Source organism: Adiantum capillus-veneris, chromosome 13, assembly GCF_014529385.1.
Source record: "Adiantum capillus-veneris isolate H3 chromosome 13, ASM1452938v2, whole genome shotgun sequence".
NCBI classification, from domain to species: Eukaryota; Viridiplantae; Streptophyta; class Polypodiopsida; order Polypodiales; family Pteridaceae; genus Adiantum; species Adiantum capillus-veneris.
The window spans coordinates 151988323-152011119 of record NC_140943.1 but is presented as its reverse complement, the minus strand read 5'-3'; the positions used below and the strand labels follow the sequence as shown (position 1 = coordinate 152011119).

The 22797-nt window shown below is 44.7% G+C and overlaps 1 protein-coding gene across 1 annotated transcript in view; it reads left to right on the top strand.

The window, feature by feature from the left end:
- Positions 1-22797, top strand: part of SKL2 (shikimate kinase like 2) — a 119456-nt gene that overhangs the window by 62889 nt on the left and 33770 nt on the right. Inside the window, exons 4-6 of the mRNA XM_086527575.1 lie at positions 20125-20186; positions 21323-21389; positions 21475-21593. Of these exons, the coding sequence (XP_086383701.1) occupies positions 20125-20186; positions 21323-21389; positions 21475-21593 (248 nt within the window). The remainder of the gene's footprint in view (positions 1-20124; positions 20187-21322; positions 21390-21474; positions 21594-22797) is intronic.

Here is a 22797-nt window from a genome sequence, read left to right as displayed (position 1 = left end):
TCAATTTTGGTTGCCGGGAGCTCACTAGTATCCGGGGATGAGTCCTTTGGCGACGAAATTGCAAAATCTTGCGTGGAAGTTGACCTTCTTGGCTAAAATTCAGCATTTGCAGGTTTGGGAGCAAACCCTAATTGGGCTCTAATACCAGTCAATGAGCGCGCGGCGGTGTGTGCAAGTGATAGAGCACGCGAGGAAGTGCAATGTGTGTGCAGAGAGGAGTGGCGAAGGCCAGCAATAGAGGAAGCGCTAGCAGAAGAGAGAAGGCACGTAAATTTCTTCAAAGGGGATAAGTAAGTGAGTTGTTTGAAACTCACTTACCCTTTATTATTTGTATAAGGACCAATTTAATAAGTTAGTGGCCAAGTTCAATGTGAACTTGGCCAAAGGTTAGTAACCTTTAAAATGTACATTAAAGGGGGCCATTTGGGCCTTTAACCCAACAAAGGGAAAGTGTCCTTGACGTGTATTGATCTACAGGGATTTTTGCGCCTTTATGCTTTTTGCGTGTTTATGCTGGTGAAATTGGGTCAAAAAACTGCAATTACAGCCTTCGACAGCTTGGTGAGGGTTAGGTGAAAGCGTTCGGATCGTTTATTTGCCAGGGGAGCCTCGGGAAAGCATTGGGTGCTTGTATAGGACAATTCAGAGAGATTTCCCGCGAGGAATCTCGTCTATTTCAAGGGCAAGTGACCCTATAGGTACGAGAGCTCAAGGGCTATCCACAAAAGTGATCTGCACGCGAATCGGAGCACAAAACAGAGAATTCAGCGTGCTGCAATTTCTCGCCAGGTTTTGTGAAGTGCTCTAAAGTGCGTGGAAAGTCACCGTGTACTTGGGATTTTGTTCGTGGAGACGTCTATTGTGGTTATGTTGCCGAAATCGGGTTATAGTAGAGGGATTTCAGCCCAATAAAAGTGGGACAACTTGTAGAAGTTTACAAGTTTTTCTCAAGTGTAATAAGAATAAAGAAATACCGAAACGGGTGCCAGCCTTTGGGGCCAACAGGCTGTCGCTGTCTACTTGGGAGCGCTTTAGTTAGCAAGTCGTGAAAATCTTGAAGTGTTGAATTCCAGACACATGCTTATTCGTGAAGTTCCTTTGTCCTAAAGTTCAAGTAAAGTTAAGTTTCGGGTAAAAGCCAAAGTCTACCGCCCAACAGGCCGGTTTCATGGGTCCGTTGCCAGGACAAAATCACTTTTTCCTCAAAAAGTGAGTCTTGGTTGGTTTTTGGTGAAGACAGAGTACAGGAACTTTGAATTACACTGTTTGACACGACAAACGGCGCCAGGGAAGAAGGTTCCTCTTCACAGGACAGATAGGCTATCCCTCCAGTGTTTGAGGTTGGCGAGAGTTCACAGCCACCACTATCTGTACCTTTTGTTGATTTGAATGCTCCACAAGGTCAAGGGTTTATGACAGGGCAACTAAACGAGGATGCGTTCAGGACACAGTTGGTCGCTGCTGCGAATGTGTTCTCTCAATTGGTGCAAAATCCTTGGTTTATGGAAAATCTGCAAGCGTCGCCAGTGTCACGACAGACAAGGCAACCGTCTCATGCAGTAGAGCCAGTTGAGGCTCAAGCCCAGGTCCCTTGTGCGTTCCAGCAAGGCGGGGAGCACTCACATGTTGCGGAGTCACGTGGGGCTTCAAGACAAATTCCTTTTATCCATGAACAGGTAGTTAGGACGTCTATTCCACAGGCTTTGCCGGTTCATCCCGCCACCTTTCAGAGTCGAAATGTTGCATTCAATGGACAAAGAACAAGTTTCCAGGCTATGCAACAGGTTTTTCCACCACCCACGGTACATCTTGGGTATTTTTGGGGATGGATCGGTGTTTCAGAGCATGGCTGGTTATACGCCTGGAAACCAGCATTATATGCCAGGAACAGTGTTTGGGATGATGCCGAACCTCATGTATGGTAGTATGGTAGTATTGGCATGCAACAAGGGTTTCACTGCAATCACGTCCAGTTTGGGGTGCCACATGGCAATTTTGGCATGGCTGGTTTTTCCGACCAGCAGTCACATATGGCACCAATGACACAAAATGTTAATGGCCAAGGTGTTAGGGAATAAAGGCCTAAGTGCCTTGTACTTATAACTTATAAGTTAAAAAGACTTATAAGTGAGGGGGCCAAGTGTGAATGGCCCCCTAGTCACTTACTCATATACTCAAATGTGAAGCCCAAAAGAAATAGCGTGGCTTTTCCCAAAAATCCAACGAGCTCTCTCTCTCTCTCTCACGTTTTCTCTGCGTGTGCTCTTTCTGTGCCAATCTCCTCTTCTCCTTCACTCCCATTGCATAGGATAGCAAGTGGGCTCTCTCTCCTGCTCCCCCACACATGGTATCAGAGCTTTAGGGTTTCCAAGAGAGCCATCTTCGCAACACATATCAGAATTCTGTTTTTTGCTCGCTGCGGGAAGGATATTCAACCGTTTTCGATCAACTCTGTCGCGAAGGGATCCTCTCACCGTGTAGAATCGACCTCCGGTGACAGTTTCCCCAAAATTAGGGTTTCAAAAACTGGCGAACAGCAGCCTATTTCTGCTGAAATTGACCAATTTCGGGGTCAATTTGATGCAATTTCATTAGGGCAAGTCTCACAGGTCAATCTTACAGGTGTTTCCACCAACGAGGTTCTGAAAATTCAGCAAAACAGGTGTTTACAGGTCTGATTTTTGCCCTACAACAGGGAAGTTCAGCAAGCAAATGATGTATACACCTTGTGGAAACCTTTGGTAAGGGTTTGGCAGTGAATGTACATCGTTTTGGGGTGATTTCGCGTGAAATTTGCTCGCTGTTTTTCTGTAACAGCAAGCTGTTTTTTGCCCGATTGCGCACATTTGGGCGTGTTTAGGTCGGCAAAACAGGGTTTCAGTGCTTGCAATCACTCAGAATGGCTTCTAGCAGTGAAAGTGGCAATTTGTTGCACATTCGCAAGCTTGAAGGTGCCCATAACTTTGCTATATGGAAGAAGCAATGTTATAATGTGATGTTGCAGAAGAAACAGGCGAAACCTATTAAGTTACAGGGTGTGAAACCGGTTGATATGGAGGTTGAAGAATGGGAAGAAGTGGACGAGTTAGCTCGCTCCACGATCATGCTTTCGGTGTCTGACAATTTACTCTTCAATGTAGAGAATGAGCAGACAGCATGGGGCATGTGGAAGCGTTTAGACGAGTTGTATGCACAGCAGAGTGCTGCCAGTAAAGTGTATTGGCTTAAGAAGCTTATGGATCTCCGCATGAAAGAGGGCACGCACATGTCAGTGCACCTCAATGAATTCAATTCTATTTTCAGCCAACTGACAGAGCTGAAATTCACGATTGATGAGGAGTTCAAAGCTACTTTTCTGCTATGCACATTGCCCGAGAGTTGGGATGTATTCCGGACAGCTCTTAGTAACTCAAGTGCGTCACTTAAGTATGCAGATGTAGAGAGTTCTCTCTTGATGGAAGAGATGAACAGGAAGAACACCACAGGTGGGTCTTCTAATGCATTGCACTTGAGAGGCAGGTCTCAACAGAGGGAGAAATCTGACAGTAAGGACAGGGCACGCAGCAAATCTCGTAGGAAAGATGTTGTGTGTCATCATTGTGGAAAGAAAGGGCATTATAAACGGGAATGCTATGAGTGGAAGAAAGAGAAGAACAAGGGTGCTGAAACTGATGCAAAGGACAAGGGAAATGCCAAGAAGAGCACTGTGTTGATTGAGGAAATCAATGTTGCTAGTAGTTGTGACAGTGACAGCAGCACTGATGTACTCAATGCCTCTTCTGTGGATGCACATACCCTTGCTATGGGTTCTGATGTGGACATGCATACTTGGATTCTTGATTCAGGTGCCTCCTTTCATGTAACACCTCATAGGGATTGGTTTACACAGTACTCAGGTGAGGTGCAGGGCACTGTTTATTTGGGAGACAACTATGCATGTGACATTGCAGGTATTGGCAGTGTCCAGTTTTCTTTTGCTGATGGTATGACTTTTGTTTTGCACAAAGTGCGTCATGTGCCACAACTCAAGAAGAGTTTGATTAGTACAGGGCAGCTAGATGATGCAGGCTATCACACCACTTTTGGTGATAGCAAGTGGAAAATTTGTAAAGGGGCCCGGATTGTAGCCAAGGGTTGTAAATCGGACACTTTGTATCCTTTGCATGTATCTAGTGTGCGTGACCATGTTGTCGCCGTAACCGAGCAGCCAAGTGTTTCTTTGTGGCATGGCCGGTTGGGACACATGAGTAAAAGAGGAATGGAAACTCTGTCTCGTTGTGGTTATTTGCCGTGTTTGAGGTATGCTGATTTTTCTCATTGTGAGCACTGTATTTACGGTAAGCACAGTCAAACACCGCACAAAAGGTCACTTTCTTTGAAGTCTGACAGGTTAGACTTAGTGCATTCCGATGTATGTGAAATGCCACAGTTGTCCTTAGGGGGAAAGAAATATTTTGTCTCGTTTATCGATGATGCTACACGTAAGGTGTGGGTGTATCCAATACGTGCTAAAAGCGATGTTTTGGATACTTCCAAGAAGTTTCTTGCGTTTGTTGAGAATCAAACTGACAAGAAGCTTAGGTCTTTGCGCTCAGACAATGGGGGGGAGTATGTATCAAAAGCATTTATTGACTTTTGTGCTACTAAAGGTATTAAAAGAGAGCTCACGGCTCCTTTTAATCCCTCTCAGAATGGAGTTGCAGAGAGGTTGAACCGGACTATCCAAGAGAAAGTTCGGAGTATGCTGTCACATGCTGCATTACCTCATGGTTTTTGGGCAGAAGCTGTGCAAACAGCTATTCACTTGATTAATCGCTCACCTAGCAAGGCTTTGGGTGGAAAGGTGCCTGAGGAGGTGTGGTCTGGCAAGCCACCCTCATATGCACATTTAAGAGTGTTTGGTTGTGAGGCCTATGTTCACATCCGGAGTGAACTGCGCACCAAACTAGAACCAAAGTCTCATAAATGCATTTTCCTAGGATATGGTGAGGATGGTGAAATGGGGTATAGATTATGGGATCCCGCATTACGGAAAATCATACGCAGCAATGATGTCATCTTCAATGAGAATTGCATGCACAAACAGCCCACAAAGGTCGAGGAAGTGCGCCGGGTTGTTTTTCGTGAAGATGTTACATATGGACAGCCAAGAAGGCCCAATGTTCAGCAGCCTTTACATGCTGAAAATGGTGCTGAAAATCAGCCCCAACAAGTTGCCATTGATGCACCACAGGAAGGGGAACAGGTTGATGCTCCTAGACCGCCCGTTGTTGCGATGCAACCGGCTGAACAGCCTGCTGTTTTTGATGGTTTACAGGCTGAAAATCCACCTGTTATGGATCATTGGGTGCGTAGGTCTACTCGGGTGACAAGGCCCCCCGATAGATATGAACCGTCTTTGGACTATGTCATGCTTACTGATTGTGGTGAGCCGTCTTGCTATAAAGAGGCTATGCAACGGGAAGACAGTAAGAAATGGTTCAAAGCAATGGTTTCGGAAATGCAGTCTTTGGAGAAAAACCATACATGGGACTTGGTTGATTTGCCTAAAGGGCATAAGGCTCTGCCTTGTAAATGGGTTTACAAGACCAAGGTCACATCTGATGCTTCTTCTAAGTACAAGGCACGTTTGGTTGCTAAAGGGTACAAGCAAAAGCATGGTGTGGATTTTGATGAGATTTTTTCTCCTGTCGTAAAGCTTGCCACATTACGTCTTGTTTTAGGCCTGGTTGCTTCTGAAGATATGGAGTTAAAGCAAATGGATGTCAAAACAGCGTTTTTGCATGGCGATTTGCTTGAGATGATCTATATGATGCAGCCAGAAGGTTTTGTGTCAAAGGGGCACGAGAAGAAAGTATGTAGACTCTTGAAGAGCTTGTATGGTTTGAAACAGTCTCCCCGTGCATGGTATCACAAGTTTGATACATTCATGAGGTCTCAAGGATACAAAAGAAGTAATTCTGATCACTGTTTGTATATCAAAACGGCAAGTGATGGATCTCTTCTATTGCTGATTTTGTATGTTGATGACATGCTTATTGCGGGTAAAAATGTCACGGAGTTGGATGCATTACAGCAAAGCTTAAAGAATCGCTTTGACATGAAGGATCTTGGTGATGCTAATCATATTTTGGGCATGCGTATCTCTCGAGATAGACCCAACAGGCGTCTGTATCTATCTCAACGAGATTATGTTAATAAGGTGCTACATCGTTTTCATATGGATGGGGGAAAGGCACTTGGTACTCCGCTGCCTCCATATGTAAAACTGACTGCACATGACTGCCCAAACACAGATGATATGCGGGCTGAAATGGCCAAGATTCCTTATGCATCAGCCGTTGGCAGTTTCATGTATGCTATGGTTGCTACACGTCCGGACATTGCATTTGCGGTGGGAGTGGTAAGCAGGTACATGAGCAATCCTGGTAAAAAGCATTGGGAAGCAGTGAAGTGTATCTTGAGATACTTGAAAGGCACTAAAGACTTGTGCATTTGTTTTGGGAAGAGTGAGACATCTGTGCATGGCTTTACAAATGCAGATTTTGCTGGACATCCAGATTGCAGGAAGTCTACCTCTGGATATGTGTTTACATTCACAGGAGGTGTAGTTTCTTGGATTTCTAGACTGCAAAAATGTGTTGCTTTGTCTACCACTGAGGCTGAGTATGTGGCTGCCACTGAGGCATGCAAAGAAGCTTTGTGGCTCATGCGTTTGGTAGAAGAGCTTGGCATTAAGTCACCGGTTCCTGTGCTACACTGTGATAGTCAGAGTGCTATTATGCTTGCAAGGAATCCTGTTTTTCATGCCAAGACAAAGCACATAGAGGTGAAGTATCATTTTATCAGGAGTGTGCTTGATGACAAGAGCATTACACTTGTCAAGGTGCACACAGATGACAATCCTGCAGATCTTTTGACCAAGAGTCTTCCAGCAGAGCGGTTTGCATATTGCCGTCAGATGATGGGTGTTGGATGAGTAAGTGCATGATCAGCTGTTGTATCATAGTTAGCTGATTCTTTGATCTCCCAAGGTACATTGCCTTTAGGTGGGAGGTTGTTAGGGAATAAAGGCCTAAGTGCCTTGTACTTATAACTTATAAGTTAAAAAGACTTATAAGTGAGGGGGCCCAAGTGTGAATGGCCCCTAGTCACTTACTCATATACTCAAATGTGAAGCCCAAAAGAAATAGCGTGGCTTTTCCCAAAAATCCAACGAGCTCTCTCTCTCTCTCTCACGTTTTCTCTGCGTGTGCTCTTTCTGCGCCAATCTCCTCTTCTCCTTCACTCCCATTGCATAGGATAGCAAGTGGGCTCTCTCTCCTGCTCCCCCACACAAGGGGCGCCCATGATCCCTATTACAATGCCCATGTTGCAGACACTTCCCTACGACATTGGGAGTATTGGAAAAGCCAAAGCTGTAACAGACTTGGACACTCCAAGTCAAGAATCAACCGCGACAGCACCAAATAACCACTTTAAAACAAGTCACAGATCACAATAGATGCACACTGGCCCGGCGGAGTTTCGTGCCTAGAGATATTGGCCCCAAAGACTGGCGCCCCTTTCGGTATTTCTTTTTGTATTAATCAATCATCAAAGTACAAGAGAGCGGTTAGGGTTTCACTCTCAGACTCTGCGTCCAGATGATCTGAGAAGTGAGGCCCTCACCACTAATACAAGGGATGCCCAAAAGCAGAGCCCCAAAAGCTTTTAAAATAAAAAGCATCAGTTCTCTCTCTTAGAGAGTCTTTTCTCTTTTTTTTATAAAAAAAAGTAAAATTCGCGTCGCTCATCATTTTCCAAAAAAAAAAAAAAAATCAACCTCCGTGATTTCCGGAAATCCAGAAATTAGGGTTTGCAGGAATTTTAGGGTTTCTGGCAGAAATTAGGGTTTTTGTTGTCCGCCACGTCATCACTTTGTGACATACCCCCCTCTTGAAAGCATTGTAATCGACCGCGATTACGCCTGCAAAACTGAGAAAAGCCATAAACCGTCTTAGTAGACACTGACTGTTAGTACCTACGTACTAGGAACACACATCTAGCACATGTACAAAATCGACAGTCACATCACAGGACATCACCAGACATCACATGACATTCAACATTCATTCGGATCTTAGACCATGATTTATCGGCAATGTAGCTAGCAATCACATCTAGGTCCAATCGGGACCTCAACGATGTCTGATTGACTAACCCCTATTGCAACCAATTCATGAAGTCATCCAGCTGAATTTCTGGGTTCCGTTTGGAGTAGACTATGCTAAACCAAAACATCGAGGTAAAGTTTCACAATCCGAGGAGTATCTGCTAGGTCCTCCTCCTCCATCCACTTCGCATCAAATGCAGGAAAGTTCTTGAACTTAACCAAGAACCGCCTTCGGACTTTACCTTTCTTCGTATCATTATGTGCTAAAATCTGTTCAGGAACAAGGATCTCCTCGTTTTCTTCCACTTCGGGTTGCTCATCAAGCTCCCCATCATCAGGCACATCACCCTTAACAGGTTTCCGGAGACTCACATGCAATGCATTGTGAATCCTCCGAGTATCTGGCAGTTCCAATCGGAAGGAGACATCATTTATCTTTTCAGTTATCTGGAAAAGTCCGTAGTATCGCATACTAAGCTTTGGAAAAAGCCTCTCCTTTCCCTTTTTCTTTCTTAGGCGTGCCTTCTCAAAAGTAAGAGCACCCAATCATCCTTCTTCAGTTTCAAGTCGCAACGATGGCGATCCGCTGCCTTTTTCTGTCGTTCTTGAGACTCCTGCAAAGTCTCGCAAACCTTGGCAAAAGCCGTATCCAAATCTCGCGAATATTCATCCGCTTCAACTATCTAATCTTCGTGCTCAGGAAGGATGGAACCTTTGCAGCACTTTCAACAATCTCACATGGCGTCTTCCCCGTCGAAGAGTGTATCGTGTTATTGTAGGCAAATTCCACCAAAGGTAAGTTCTTTTTCCATTGAGTCTTCTGATCCAAGATACAAGACTTCAATAAATCTAAAATCACTGAATTGGCAATCTCAAATTGCCCGTCAGTCTGCAAGTGGAATGATGACGAGAACTGCAACTGCGTGCCAATGTTCTCCCAAATTGCCTTCCAAAACAAACTCATAAATCTGGGGTCTGTGTCGGAGACAATCGTCTCAGACGTGCTATGTAATCGGAAAATCATCGTGATCATTCTGTGTTCTCGGGAGATCAAAAATGAAATCCATTTCAATACTTTTCCAGGGGCGGGTGGGTATGGGTAAAGGCTTTAACAATCCCTGTGCCTTATGCCTGTCAAACTTGACCTTTTGGCATACCAAGCAACTGCGCACAAACTCTTCCACATCTTTCTTGAGTCTCGGCCAAAAGAAATATCTCTCTACCCCCTTCATGGTGATAGCAATGCCGCGGTGACTCGTAAAAGGTGGATAGTGGCATTCAGTCATAATCTTTTCCCTCAACGGCTGTGTAACGCACAACATAGTCTTTTTCATCAAGTAGCCTTCCCGAAGGGAGTATCCAGCTATTGTCTCCCCATCCCGTATCCGTGTGAAAATATTTGCAAAATCTGTATCTGTGGCATACTGATCGACCATATCCTCGAAGCTCCTATGATGTATCGCGGAAATAGCCAGAACCAACGGTTTTTGAGACAAAGCATCTGCCACCACATTCTTTTGTCCCTGCACATGGACAATCTGGAAGTGGAACTGTGACAAGATGTTCGCCCACCGCATCTGCTTTTCCGAAAGCTGCTTCTGTGACAAGAAGTAGCGCAAACTCTGATGGTCTGTAAAGACAGTAAAATGTACTCCGAGTAGGTAATGCCGCCATTGAGTAAGAGCATGGATAACCGCCAAAAGCTCTTTCTCATAGATCTGTGCTGTCATCTCCGGCCTAGAGAACAAACAGCTCTCGTAAGCTATGACATGGCCTTCTTGCATCAAGACCGTACCCAGACTACGACCACAAGCATCACAATATACTTGAAATGACTTCTGCAAGTCCGCCAAAGTCAAAATAGGTCCCGTAGTCAATTTCTCTTTCAATGTCCGAAAGGCAGTCACTTCTGTGGGTCCCCACGAAAAAGGTACTCCTTTTTGTGTCAAGGTATGCAAAGGGGAAGCAACCTCTGCAAACTTTCCTATGAACTGCCTGTAGTACGAACACAGTCCCAAGAAGCTTCTAACTTCATGGACATTCCTCAAATCGGGCCAATCACGGATAGTCTCTATCTTGGCCGGGTCCATTTGCACTTCTGCTGCTGACACAATGTGTCCCAAAAAGTGTATCTCTGGTAGGAAAAATTCACTTTTCTTTGCATTAATCACTAACGTGTGATCTCGTAATGCCTGAAAGACTTGAAGCAGATGAACTCTGTGTTCTGCCTCATTATTGGAGAAAACAATGATGTCGTCAAAGAAAGTGCCAACAAATAGCTTGTACTCTCGAAAAATCCTGTCCATCATCTGGTTAAATGTCGCAAGAGCATTGGTTAAGCCAAAAGGCATCACCAAAAACTTAAATAACCCAAAAGTCGTCCGAAAAGCTGTCTTGTAGACATCTCCTGGCGCTATCCTGATCTGATGATATCCACTCTTCAAGTCAATCCTGCTAAAGCACGAGGATCCCTGTAACTTGTCGAGTATATCATCGATCCTAGGAATCGGAAATCTATTCTTGATGGTGATTTCGTTGAGAGTACTATAATCGATGCACATTCTCCAAGATCCGTCTTTCTTCAAAACCAACAACACTGGAGAGCAATACGGTGAAGTACTAGGCTGGACAAGACCCTTTTCCAAGAGGTCTTTCACTGGGTTCATAATCTTTTCATTCTGTACTCGGCTCACACGGTAAGGTGGCCGATTCGGTGGCGTGCTTCCAGGTATCAGATCAATGGTTTGATCTTCAGGCCCTCTGAAAAGCAATCGGCATGAGTGTGGAGAAAAATCATGGCGTTCTTTTGATCAGGTCAAAACATATTCAACCTTTATCCATCGTTCAGTTCTCTCCCAAAAGAATGAGTAAGAAACTGAAGTTCATCAAGTACAATCTCTAAGCCCTTCATTTATCAAAGTCGCTTTCTCGGCCGGGTAGTCAACCACGGCGTAGTTCTGGTGGTACCAAGGGATTCCGAGTAGAACGTCACTCGCGTGCCCTGAACACCCCTGTCATTGCAAACGAAGTTTGCCAATGCTCGGTGTAATGGCAACATCCCATCCGGGTGCCAGTCGAACTACCTCCGCCTGTGGCGTCAGTCTGTCGGGCGTAATTCCAAATCGAGCTGCCAATTCCAAGTGAAAAAGAAGTTGGCCTTGGCTCCTTCAAAAGAGCTTCCTGATCCTTCACTTTGCCCCAAAAGCGGCAAAGTTTGTACTTTCATTCATTAGATTCGGTGCAGGTCCCACGCCATGTGGTACCAGTTCTGCTTTTCTATCTGCCTTTTCTGCCATTTTCTATCTGCCTTTTCTGCCACATTCCTCAACTGCTCTCGAACTCTCAGGCCTGTCATCGTCTTTATCATTTTGTTCTTTCTGTGCCTTTCTAGGGCACTTTGCGGAGATATGTCCATGTTCCCCGCATCCAAAGCACTTCCCCTCTCTGATGAAGAGAGATCTCTCCTCAGGAGTAAGCTTGGGTCATGCATCCTTTTTCTCTAGGTTGCTCTTTTTCTTTCTACTTTCATTCCCAGAAGTTTGTTCGGCTCGTTGTGTCATGGCCTCATCTGTGGGGTAGGTCAGACTGCCAGAGTGAATGGCAAAGCCCCGCTTCGCATGACTCATCAACTCCTGAATAGAAGCTGACTTCTGTTCCAAGCAGTGATCTCGGATCTCTGTAGGTAGACCCAAGGTAAACCACTCAATCTGTTCTCTGAACCAGATCTTCTTGAATGAAGAGGCGGGTAGAAAAGAGTTCCAAAATCTTTCATAGTAAGAATTCACTGTATCGCTCTTGGTCATCCGGAGATGGTTCCAAGCAGCTCGTATATCTCGCTCAAACTCTTGAGTCAACCAAGAAGAAATAAAAAGCCTCTTGAATTTCAGCCATGTAACTGGCACAGTCTTGCTTAATAGAAGCGTGGACCACCAAGTGCGAGCATTCCCCTTAAAATAAGAGGAAGCTCTCCGAATCTTGGAGTGCTCTGAATAGCGTCCTCCCACGAGAGCGATGTCAAACTGTTGTATAAAAGACAAAGCCTTAGAAGCATCTAAGTATCCTGAAAAAGTATCAAACTTGATCGAGTGGCCACCTTGCTTAAACTCTCGGACTTTCTAGCTTTTATCTTCGAGAAAGTCATACTGGTTGGCTTTGTAAAAATTCTTCTTGTTCGCATAAAACTTTCCGTCATCGGAATCTGAGCTGTCTGTAGACGAGTCCTCAGTAGAACTGTTAGTCTCTGGGCGAGATGTAGCCTTCTTTGCCTTTTTCTTGCCCTTTCCGAAGCTTTGTTTCTTGCTTCACTTTTTACCTTTTCTGTCTTCTTCGCTCGAATCCGAGGAGCTAGAAGAACTATCAGAAGAAGAACTTGGTACTCCTTCAAATCGAACACGCTTCTTTTGTTTCTTTGCCTTGTCAAAAGTCGACCGACGGCCCAAATATCCTGAGAAGTCAGTGCCTTTCTTCTGCTTTTTGCCGTGCTTTTTGCCTTTCTTTTGCACGTCGAAAAGCTGAGCAATCCGTGCATCAACCACGTTCTCTAGTTCTTTCTCCGTATATTTCTTGGAGGCAGAAGGTTTCTTGAGAGCGGGTTTCGGGAGTGGTGTTGTGGTTCTTTGCCACCCCATCTGTACCTCTTCCAAAGAGGTCTGGTTCATATATTTTTCCATCTTCTAGTCCTTGGCAAAACTGAGCATCATCTTCGTTGCATCGCCGATCAATTGACGACGCGTCATCTCTCTTTGCTCCGCCTGAGTAGGCCGAGGCGGGCCATACTCTCTGCCAGAATCTTCGTTGTGATCCCAGCCCACATCTCCAGATGCAGACGGAGTCGACTGATCCTTGCGTGAAGCCATAGGTGCCGTGGAAAAAAAATTGGGGATCGGATTTCCCGTAGAAGAGAAATCGGCCGTGCTCTGATACCACTGTAGCAAACTTGGACACTCCAAGTCAAGAATCAACCGCGACAACACCAAATAACCACTTTAAAACAAGTCACAGATCACAATAGATGCACACTGGCCCGGCGGAGTTGCGTGCCTAGAGATATTGGCCCCAAAGATTGGTGCCCCTTTCGGTATTTCTTTTTGTATTAATCAATCATCAAAGTACAAGAGAGCGGTTAGGGTTTCACTCTCAGACTCTGCGTCCAGATGATCTGAGAAGTGAGGCCCTCACCACTAATTTAAAGGTTACAAGGAATGCCCAAAAACAGAGCCCCAAAAGCTTTTAAAATAAAAAGCATCAGTTCTCTCTCTTAGAGAGTCTTTTCTCTTTTTTTATAAAAAAAAGCAAAATTCGCGTCGCTCATCATTTTCCAAAAATAAAAAAAAATTAAAAAAAATTCAGCCTCCGCGATTTCCGGAAATTAGGGTTTTTGGTAGGAATTTTAGGGTTTCTGGCAAAAATTAGGGTTTTTGTTGTCCGCCACGTCATCACTTTGTGACAAAAGCCGTACAAAGAAGGTGGTGCAACGGTAAAGTTTGATACCTTCAGTGGTTTCGAGGATAAGACAAAGGCTCTCACTTTCCTCTAGCAGTTTGATACAGCTTATGCAGGAGGGAATTTTACAGAGGCCTCTAAGGTCAGGAAAGATGCCACTTTCTTGAAAGGCAATGCGCTCACATGGTGGACGACACTGTTGATGCAAGGACAGGCACCCTCACATGGGTATACTTCAAGCAAATGTTTACATCTGCATGGCTATCAAATGAATTTGAAGCCGATGTCATGACGGATTGGCACCAACTTACTGCCGCTACTTGCAAGAGCTTAGAGGAGTACAATCGGAAGTTCTGTAAAGCATTGCTGTCAGTATCTTCCTACAGATTTGTGTCATTGACAGAGCAGATTGAGAAGTATTGTTGTGGGCTGCCTAAAGGGCTCATAAATTACTGTACAAAGAACAAAGTGGCTACCCTTACTCAGCTTATGGAAGTTGCCAACACTGGTCATACCTTGTTGAAGGGAGAAGACAGTGAGTTTCAGGGCAACGTGAAAGGGGGTGCGTCAAAGAAAAGACCAGCAAAGAAGTCATTTGCAAAAGCAGCTTTCGAAGCTTCCTAGGAGTCTGAAAGAGAAGAGAAAGTTGAAGATTCAGCCGAGTCTTTTGGAGCACAAGCAAAAAGAAAGAAAAGTTAAGGGACGGGCTGCAAGACGCTATTTGATGAAGTTTAGGAACTATTCACCTATGGATGCAAAGTGGATGGAAGAGTGTGAACTATTAGTCACCAAATGTATTGCAGCTTTACCTTGAGGCCTTTGGGTTACAACCTACGTATGCCCCAACTCAACATGCTCAGAGGAGGGGTAATGATGGAGCTAGCACATCAAATGTACATACGGATTCAGTGCGATAGAAGTGTGCATCTCTCTTCAAGTGTTAAAGGTATTATGCTCACTTCTGTCATAGATGGAAATGACAAAAGTATGAAGGTCTCATTAAGTCATTTGTATCTATGTGTTATGACCTTTCTTGCGGGTACATGTGATGATAAAAGCATGCTAACAACACAAGATCATCAATGGCATATATATATGGCATGCAATCAAGGACGTTTGCAATTTCAAGAGGGGGGTATGTCACGAGGATGTGGCAACTGCTAACCTTAGTTGTTGGTTTCTTTGCGATGATTTTTATTTAATTTTTGGGACCCTCTTTCTGAAGTCACAAATGGCCGGACATTGTGTGGTCATTGTGAAACGGCCGATGACCCAAGAGTTTCACCCGTAGTCGGGAAGGATAGGTCGCCACGAGATGGTTGGGCCAGTCGGCATTGGAATCCGAGCTGTAAAAGGGTGTCTAGGCTCAGTTCAAAGTCATTTAGGCCCCTCGCGACATTTATAAGTTGGTGGCTACTAGGAAATTAACTCAATAGAGGCATAAGGGACACTTGGCGACTCCAGGTTGATTCTATTAGTTCTGCATGAAGAGGGGCACCCAAATTGAGAGAGGGGGCTGATTTGACTTGATAACTGCTATAGTGTGTGTGTGAGTAGTGTGTGCAAGTGATCACAGCTTTAATGGAAAGCTTGCCTTCTCCCTTGCTCTATGTAGCGCGACGATTTGCTCTCGTGCATCTTTCTCTCCCTTTGCACATAGGTAATGACCCACTAGTTGGGCTTCTCAGATGACCATGTACAGTTCTGGGGGTTTTATGCCGTTTGCCAAGGCAAGAGCCTTCTGTACAGGAACCGGATTAGCTAATTGCTAATCCCCTTCAGGTACGCACAATTTCATCACAAGTAATGCAAAACCGGAGAGTTTTCTCGCGTGAAAACTCGTTCAATTTATAGGGGAATTGTCCCATTGTGTGCGGGAGCACCTGAGACACGCATAGGCGTGCTCGCTCTGCTCGAAACGGTCCAAAACAGAGAATTACAGCCTGCTGTGTTTTTCTGCAGGTTTAGGGTTTCACACCTAAACTGCAAGGAATCACCATGGGAGCCTCGGAAAGGCCTTGGGATGCGTGTACAGGGTAGTAGGCACCTAATAGTGGCAAAACAGAAATAAACAGCATGCTGAAATTGACCTGCAGCTCATTGGAAAGCTTCCATACCGCAAAGGGGACGTGTACTTTTGATCTACATGGATTTTTGCGCCGTTATGTTGGCAAAATTGGGTCAAAAACCTGCAATTACAGGCTTGGACAGGTTTGGACAGCTTGGTGAGGGCTAGGTGAAAGCGTTCGGATCGTCTATTTGCTAGGGGAGCCTTGGGAAAGCATTGGGTGCTTGTACAGGTTAATTTAGAGAGATTTCCCGCGAGGAATCTCGTCTAATTCAAGGGGCAAGTGACTCTACAGGTGCGAGAGCTCGAGGGCCATCCACAGAAGTGATCGGCACGTGAATTGGAGCGCAAAACAGAGAATTCAGCGTGCTGCAATTTCTTGCCAGGTTTTGTGAAGTGATCACCGTGTACTTGGGATTTTGTTCGTGGAGACTTCTAGTGTGGTTATGTTGCCGCAATCGGGTTAGAGTAGAGGGATTTCAGCCCGATAAGAGTGGGACAGCTTGTAGAAGTTTACAAGTTTTTCTCAAGTGTAATAAGAATAAAGAAATACCGAAAGGGGCGCCAGGCTTTGGGACCAACTGGGTGTCGCTGTCTACTTGGGAGTGCCCTAGCTACCAAGTTGTGAAATGTCTAGAAGTGTTGAATTCTAGTCACATGCTTATTCGCGAAGTTCCTTTATGTCCTAAAGTTCGAGTAAAGTTAAGTTTCAGGTGAAAGCCAAAGTCTACCGCCCTACGGGCCGGTTTCAATTGAACTGAAAGAGAGAGAGAGAGCACACGCAACATGGAGTGGCAGAATTCCACCCTAGAGAGTATTGGCCCCAAACCTTGGCGCCCCTTTTGGTATTTCTTTATATTGCATCAACATGATACAAGCTGGTGCTCCACGCTCTGCACCTTCTCCCAGAAGAGTGCCAGAGAATGAGCCCTAGCCTCATATTTAAAGGCCCTTGGCCATTAAAAGCAGTTTGCATGAAAAGCTTTAAACTCAAAAGCAACTGGTCCAAAAAGTTACAAAAAGCGTGATTTATGGAAATCTGTATAATTGCCAAAGTCGGCAGGCCGGCATAAAATCCGGAATTCTGTACAGGATGCCACGTCATCAGTTAGCGTAAAATCCGGAATTCCATACAGTAGGTGCCACGTGTAAGGTGCAATGGAAGTGAATGATGATATTGCTCAAGATGAGTGCTCCGAACTGTGCTCAAGGGTTCCTTTTACTTACGAAAGGGAGAACCTTCCGTTCCTTTAGAGAGAGAATGCAATGATCATAAACAAAGTGAATGCTACTGTGAATGAAGGTGGTGAGATTGAGAGAGAGAGAGAAGAATACGACACCACGCGGTTCTCAAACCCTCCTCCAAGGGCCCCTCTCTCGATGGCGAGAGAGGTCTATGCTATTGATTGCACAAATCTGGTGCAATGGTCTAGATGGAATGGACTTGCCGACGCTGTTGGCAAGTCCATGCTATTGATTGCACAAATCTGGTACAATGGTCTAGATGTCGGCAAGTCGATGCTATTGATTGCACAAATCTGGTACAATGGTCTAGATGGAATGGACTTGCCGACACTGTCGACGACAATGATGACGACGACGAGGACGGCTGAAAACTGAAAACGCCAAGGCTGAAATGCTGAATTTGCAAATTGTTGACTTTTTGCTGAACTTTGACACTGTGTCGGCGAGGATGGCGATGACGACGACTCGACGACGATGCGCCGAAAATGCAGATGCTGAATGCTGAAAAGAGTGGGTTGAAAGTAAACTCTGGTTGAGTCGGCGGTACGGCGAGGATTTGCTGCAAGCAGGGGAGATCTGCGAGGCTAGGGCTGGATCTGCAAACGCTAGGGCTGATCTGCCGTGGCGATGCACTTGCGGCGAGGATCTGCTACCGCATTGGCTAGGTATCGCGAGGGTGGGTGCTGGAATCTGCTAACGCGTCCCGATCTGGAAGAGAAAGGAAAACGCTGGCTAATACTGGTACTTGCTGAAAATGCTAAAGGTCTTCAGGGTTCTTGGGTTCTCTGAGAAAACGCTAGAGAACTACTGCTCTGCTCTGTCTTCTGCCTTCATTTGCTGGCGCTAGGTTTCTTTTATATTTCCTTAGTAATTTGACCTACTTACTTTTCCAACAAAAGTCGCTTATTAATAAATAAGTGAAAAATGTGTATTTTGGGAAAAAAAGGCTCTATGCTCTGTAAAATGCTCATGATGGGTATTGAATGCCATGCTAATGAATATGATTTGTGCAACTAGAGGATATGCAACAAATCTAAGTGCCTAAACATGCACGGCCTGCGCACAGGCTCACAAAGGTGCCAAAACACTTCCTAGGCTGACCTGAACCCTAGACCTGAGATAGCTTGTCCACATGCACATAGGGTTAGATGTGCACGTGACACCACGTCATCAGTTTTCCACTTTTTCTTCTTCTGTTGCATTTGCTTCTTAGGGTTTAGGCCCCTCAGCCGGGATCTGAAGGTTGGCCCCATTCTTTAGTGACTTGACACGTCAGCAGTTTGTGACAATGGGTTTGAAGAAAATCCCGAACCTCACCTCAACTCGGTCGAATACTAATGATCTTGCAGATGACCGAGGTGGCTTGCAAGCATTCCACCTCGGTAATCAAGCTCACTTGCTCTTCTGGCGAGAGAGCAAGTCGAAGGGTCGGCTCCACGGTGTCGGGTGTGGGGGCTTTTGTAGAGTCCCTCTTAGGTGGAGCAAGGGCCGCCATTCTGTGTCTGTTGCTGATAGAAGGGCGAACGGTAGAGGCGTAGGCGTGAATGCTGGTGCGCTGAAGACAATTCACAAGCTGTGTGAGGGGGTGTTGTGTGTGTGTGGGGGGGGGGGGGGGGGGGGGGGGGGGGGGGGGGGGGGGGGGGGGGGTGTGCAGCACGCAACAGAAGCTAGCGCGCAGGTGGGACAGTGTGCATGGCGAGGGAGGAGAGGGGAGGAGTGAGCGATGGCAAGAGGGGATGCAGGTGTGCAGGGGGGGAGCGTGAGTAGCAGCGAGCTTCGCTCCTTTCGTTAAGCTCAACCTTATCATCATCCCTACAGGTAAGAGGCTCCTTAGCGAGAGGATTAACCAAAGTAGAGTTAGCCTTATCCATATAAGGCATGATTATTCATATCATCACTCTTTGGCACATTTTCTATCATACCATGGGTTTGAGAAAGTTCTTCATGAACAACATTAATATGCACATGGACATATCTATCAATTTCATTTATCTCATCATTCGCATTCATAATGGGAGAAACATTATGTTTGGCATGTGTAGCGAATCGGTGCTAGAGATCTGTGGAATCTGGATGTGATGGCTAAACGATTCATTGGAATCACAGTCTGTGTCTAAGGTTCCAATGGAGACGGTGGAATCTAGATGTGACGGTTAAATGATTCATTGGAATCACAGTCTGTGTCTGAGGTTTCAATGGAGACAAGGATTGAATGTAATTTGTGATTATGATCTTAATGCATCAATAGTTCTTTTGGACGAGATAAGTATACTTTGATCTGAGTGCATTAATAGTTATGGATTAGATGAGATGCTCGATTGATTGTTTACAATTGAGTGTAATTGTAAACTATGTGAATGTAGACCATTTCCAAATCTAGTGTGGATTAGCATGTGTGTTGATGCATGCTTTTTGAACTTATTATCTTATGGGTATGGTCTTGGCATGTTTCCATGGAAACAATGTCTATTGAAGATTCGGCTGTCTGTTTTGCAGGCGTAATCAAGGGTGATTGCTCTTCTCTAAAAGGGGGGAGGGGTTCGTTATAAAGTGATGACGTGGCATGACTTGTCGGACTAGAAGAGGAGTGAGAGCCAAATTAGACCTGAGCCTGAAGCTAGTTTGATACGAGGCGGGAAATGTTATGTGAATCGTGGAGCAACGTGGCATGTGGACGCTGGGCTTGCTTCATGGGTGTCATTTATGAAAGCATATGACTTTTCTGTGCGTTTGAGGATCAGCTTTTGATAGCAGTTGACTTTGTTGCTTTTTAGCATATGAAAAAAACTACTAGGATTCTTGAAGTCGCTTTTTGGGGATTGCGTTTGGATCCATGCCTTTGAAAGAGAGGCCAGGGGTGCCATTAAAGTAGATCGGCTTGATGGATTGCGACTTTGTGAAGATTCAGAGGCAGAGCGTGGCTCTTCGAGTTTGTATCAGTGACTTTGGTCTAATGGACTAAAGACATTGTGGGGAGCCTAGTCGAGGGGCCAATGCTTCTAGGAGTGGGACTCCACCACTCCATGTCTCTTGTCTACTTGGTGGTGTTCTCTCTTTCAGCACCTCAACTGCATAGGGTGTCAAGTGTATGCCACTTCTTCGTATCAGAATCCTATCGCTGTCTTCCATAATGTTTAGCTAGGAATTTGTGTTAATGTGGCTTTGGTGTTCAGGTTCCTCTTCCTAAATTTTTGTTTTCGTATTCTACATGTAGTTACGTGCCTTTGCAAACTGGACAACTTTTGGAAAAGGCAGCAAAAAAGTCACTAGAGACAAGTAAGTTTTGACGGTCCAAAATAACTGATAATATTTTTTTCTAATCCAAATAACAAAGGCCCTCTCTTCTTAGTTTCACTATGCTAAGAATAATAAAATCTCACCTTATTGCCTTAACACAAGTATGATTAATTTGGCACCAACTCTGAAGTTGAATTCATGTGTGCTTGTTGTGGATAAAGTTCCTGTTAACTTGGTGTTATGGAACAAAGATGGCATGGGAATTTTCTGGATTTCTGATGATGTTAGCGTTTAACTCGGGTAACTTTTGCAAAAACCCAGCACACAGTTTTATGAGTGGTGAAAACGTTTGGAAGATTATGGACTAGGCAATAACCTGGTTAGCATGTTATTTTTTTGATGAGTATGTCATAAGTATAACATCCTCGGTTTAAAAAGTTGTGGGAGTATGCACATCAACTAGCAACCTTCACATTGAGGGTCCCTATAGAACATGATATGCTTAAACAAGCCAATTGTAAGAGAAGTTGTAAGAATTCATTGAAGGTGGCTCACCTTTGAAATATTTTATTCGATTAATTTTTTCTATGCTCACTGATTTTACAAACCAAGGTGGCTTGGACGCTTTTCAAATAGAAATAAGTGTCCATGCATGTAGGTATCAATCAGAAGGGCTCTCAGCCATGCATGCTTTACTATATAGACCAGTTGATATTGTGTTAATTCTTTCTATCTACTTTGGTGCATATGCCCTATCAACTACCTTGTTTTTGTGCTAGGCTTCAGTATGGCTGAGTCTGCTCTGCATCTCTAGAGTTATGACAGAAACTCGGTACGCAGATCTTTGTATTGGTATATGCTAGTGTGTGTGTGTATGTGTGTGGGAGCATATATTAGTACCTAGTTCTACACCCACTATTGGGCCTGATGACGCCACTGAGGATGTGGTAGTATTTAGTCAATACTTTTCACGATGGAGCTGATGGTTATGGATGACTGCCATGAGTCTATACTTTGCACTTCCTTTAAAGGTGAATCTGGGCTTATCTTGGATTCATCTAGGTATATGCTTTACTGTCCATGGATGCCAAAGACTTAATACTGCTTTATATGACCACATCAGAGGACTTAGGACATCTTCCAGTAAGATAAAAACTTTTCCTTGAAAATGGCAGTGATTACAGAGGAAGGAATAGATGCGGTGGCAGATGCGGAATCTATGATTTTGAGCAGCTTGAACTCGTAAGACCTCAGGGGAACTGTGTGCTGTACTGTTTGCCAAACTTGTGGGACGAGCCGCAACCATTATCTTTTGTGCACTGTGCAGACATGTACGCTTGGTGGTTGGGACTTTGGGAGGACACCATGGAGCAGCTTCTCGGTCAAGAAAATGGAATCACCTTCATGCTGGTGTCACAGTATGGTTGTCGCTAAGTACCGCCACAGGTTTGTCAGATGGACATGACTGAAAGCTGGTATAAAGTTCTATTTCGGCCTCTGTACCATACTTGTGTTGTTGGTAAGCTGCACAAGAAATGTTGCTACAAATTGGCGGGTCGATTTGGATTTGATGTTGGTGCTTTCATATGTGTGTATCCTTATCCCATGAATTTCACTTTGATAGCTTAATAGGTTCCCTAGATCATAGTTACCAGGAACGGGAAACCGGAACGGGGAACGCTGAACGGCAACTGCCACAAAATGCCATTCCCTGTTACGGGTACTCACATTTGAAACACGGAACGGGGATTCGGAACGGGAACTTAGAATGGGAATGGGGAACGGAGACCTGAAAATGGCCATTCCATGTTACTATGCCCTAGATGCATTTGCTTTGGAGGTTTGGACACGTTTGTTGTTACTGGCTTTCAAAGTCGTAAACAAACAATCTATCCAAGTTGGAAGGTCTTTATTTGAACTTCACTTGCAACCTCCAAACTGAGTTTTTAGGGCAATGCAAAGTGGAACATGGTAGTCACTTGGACAGTGGGCACCCTCCATGCCCCCTCAATCATGCATGCCCCGAGTTGTGCTTGTTTTGTACCATTATTGTACACTAGTCTGGCCCTTATTTGATGTGCTTGTGTGCACTTTTTTTACAATCAGCCTCTATTGCAAGGTACTTCCCTTATCTTCATCTCAGAAGAGTTTTTACGTTGAAGGCAAGGAGGTCAAAGATGGAAGAGAATGAAGGAAAGAATGGAGGCACAGAGTATTTAGTCTATACTATGCATGATGGAGTTGATCGTTTATCGACTTTTGAATGACTTTATAGCTCGCACTTTCCTTTGATGGCTGAATTTGACTTTTCTTTGGATTCACCTAGGTATATGCTCACAAATCATATTAGCAGTGGACATGCATTTGTGAAGTGGTTGTCTGAGTTTTTGCTTGTTCTATAATTCATATTCTTTCTGTCTTTTGCGGTACGAATTCCATAGTAACAATTTTTATGCTCTACTACTCATCCATGTCATGCATTTATTTAGTTTGCTAGGCTGCATAATGGTTGACTGCCTTGCATCTCCGGAGTTATGACAAAGACTCGATACGCAGATTTTTACAGTAGTGTCTGCTATTTAATGCTTATTAATGCTTTTTTTCAGTGCTAGGCTTTGTTATGGTTGAGTCTTTCCATCTTATCCGTTTA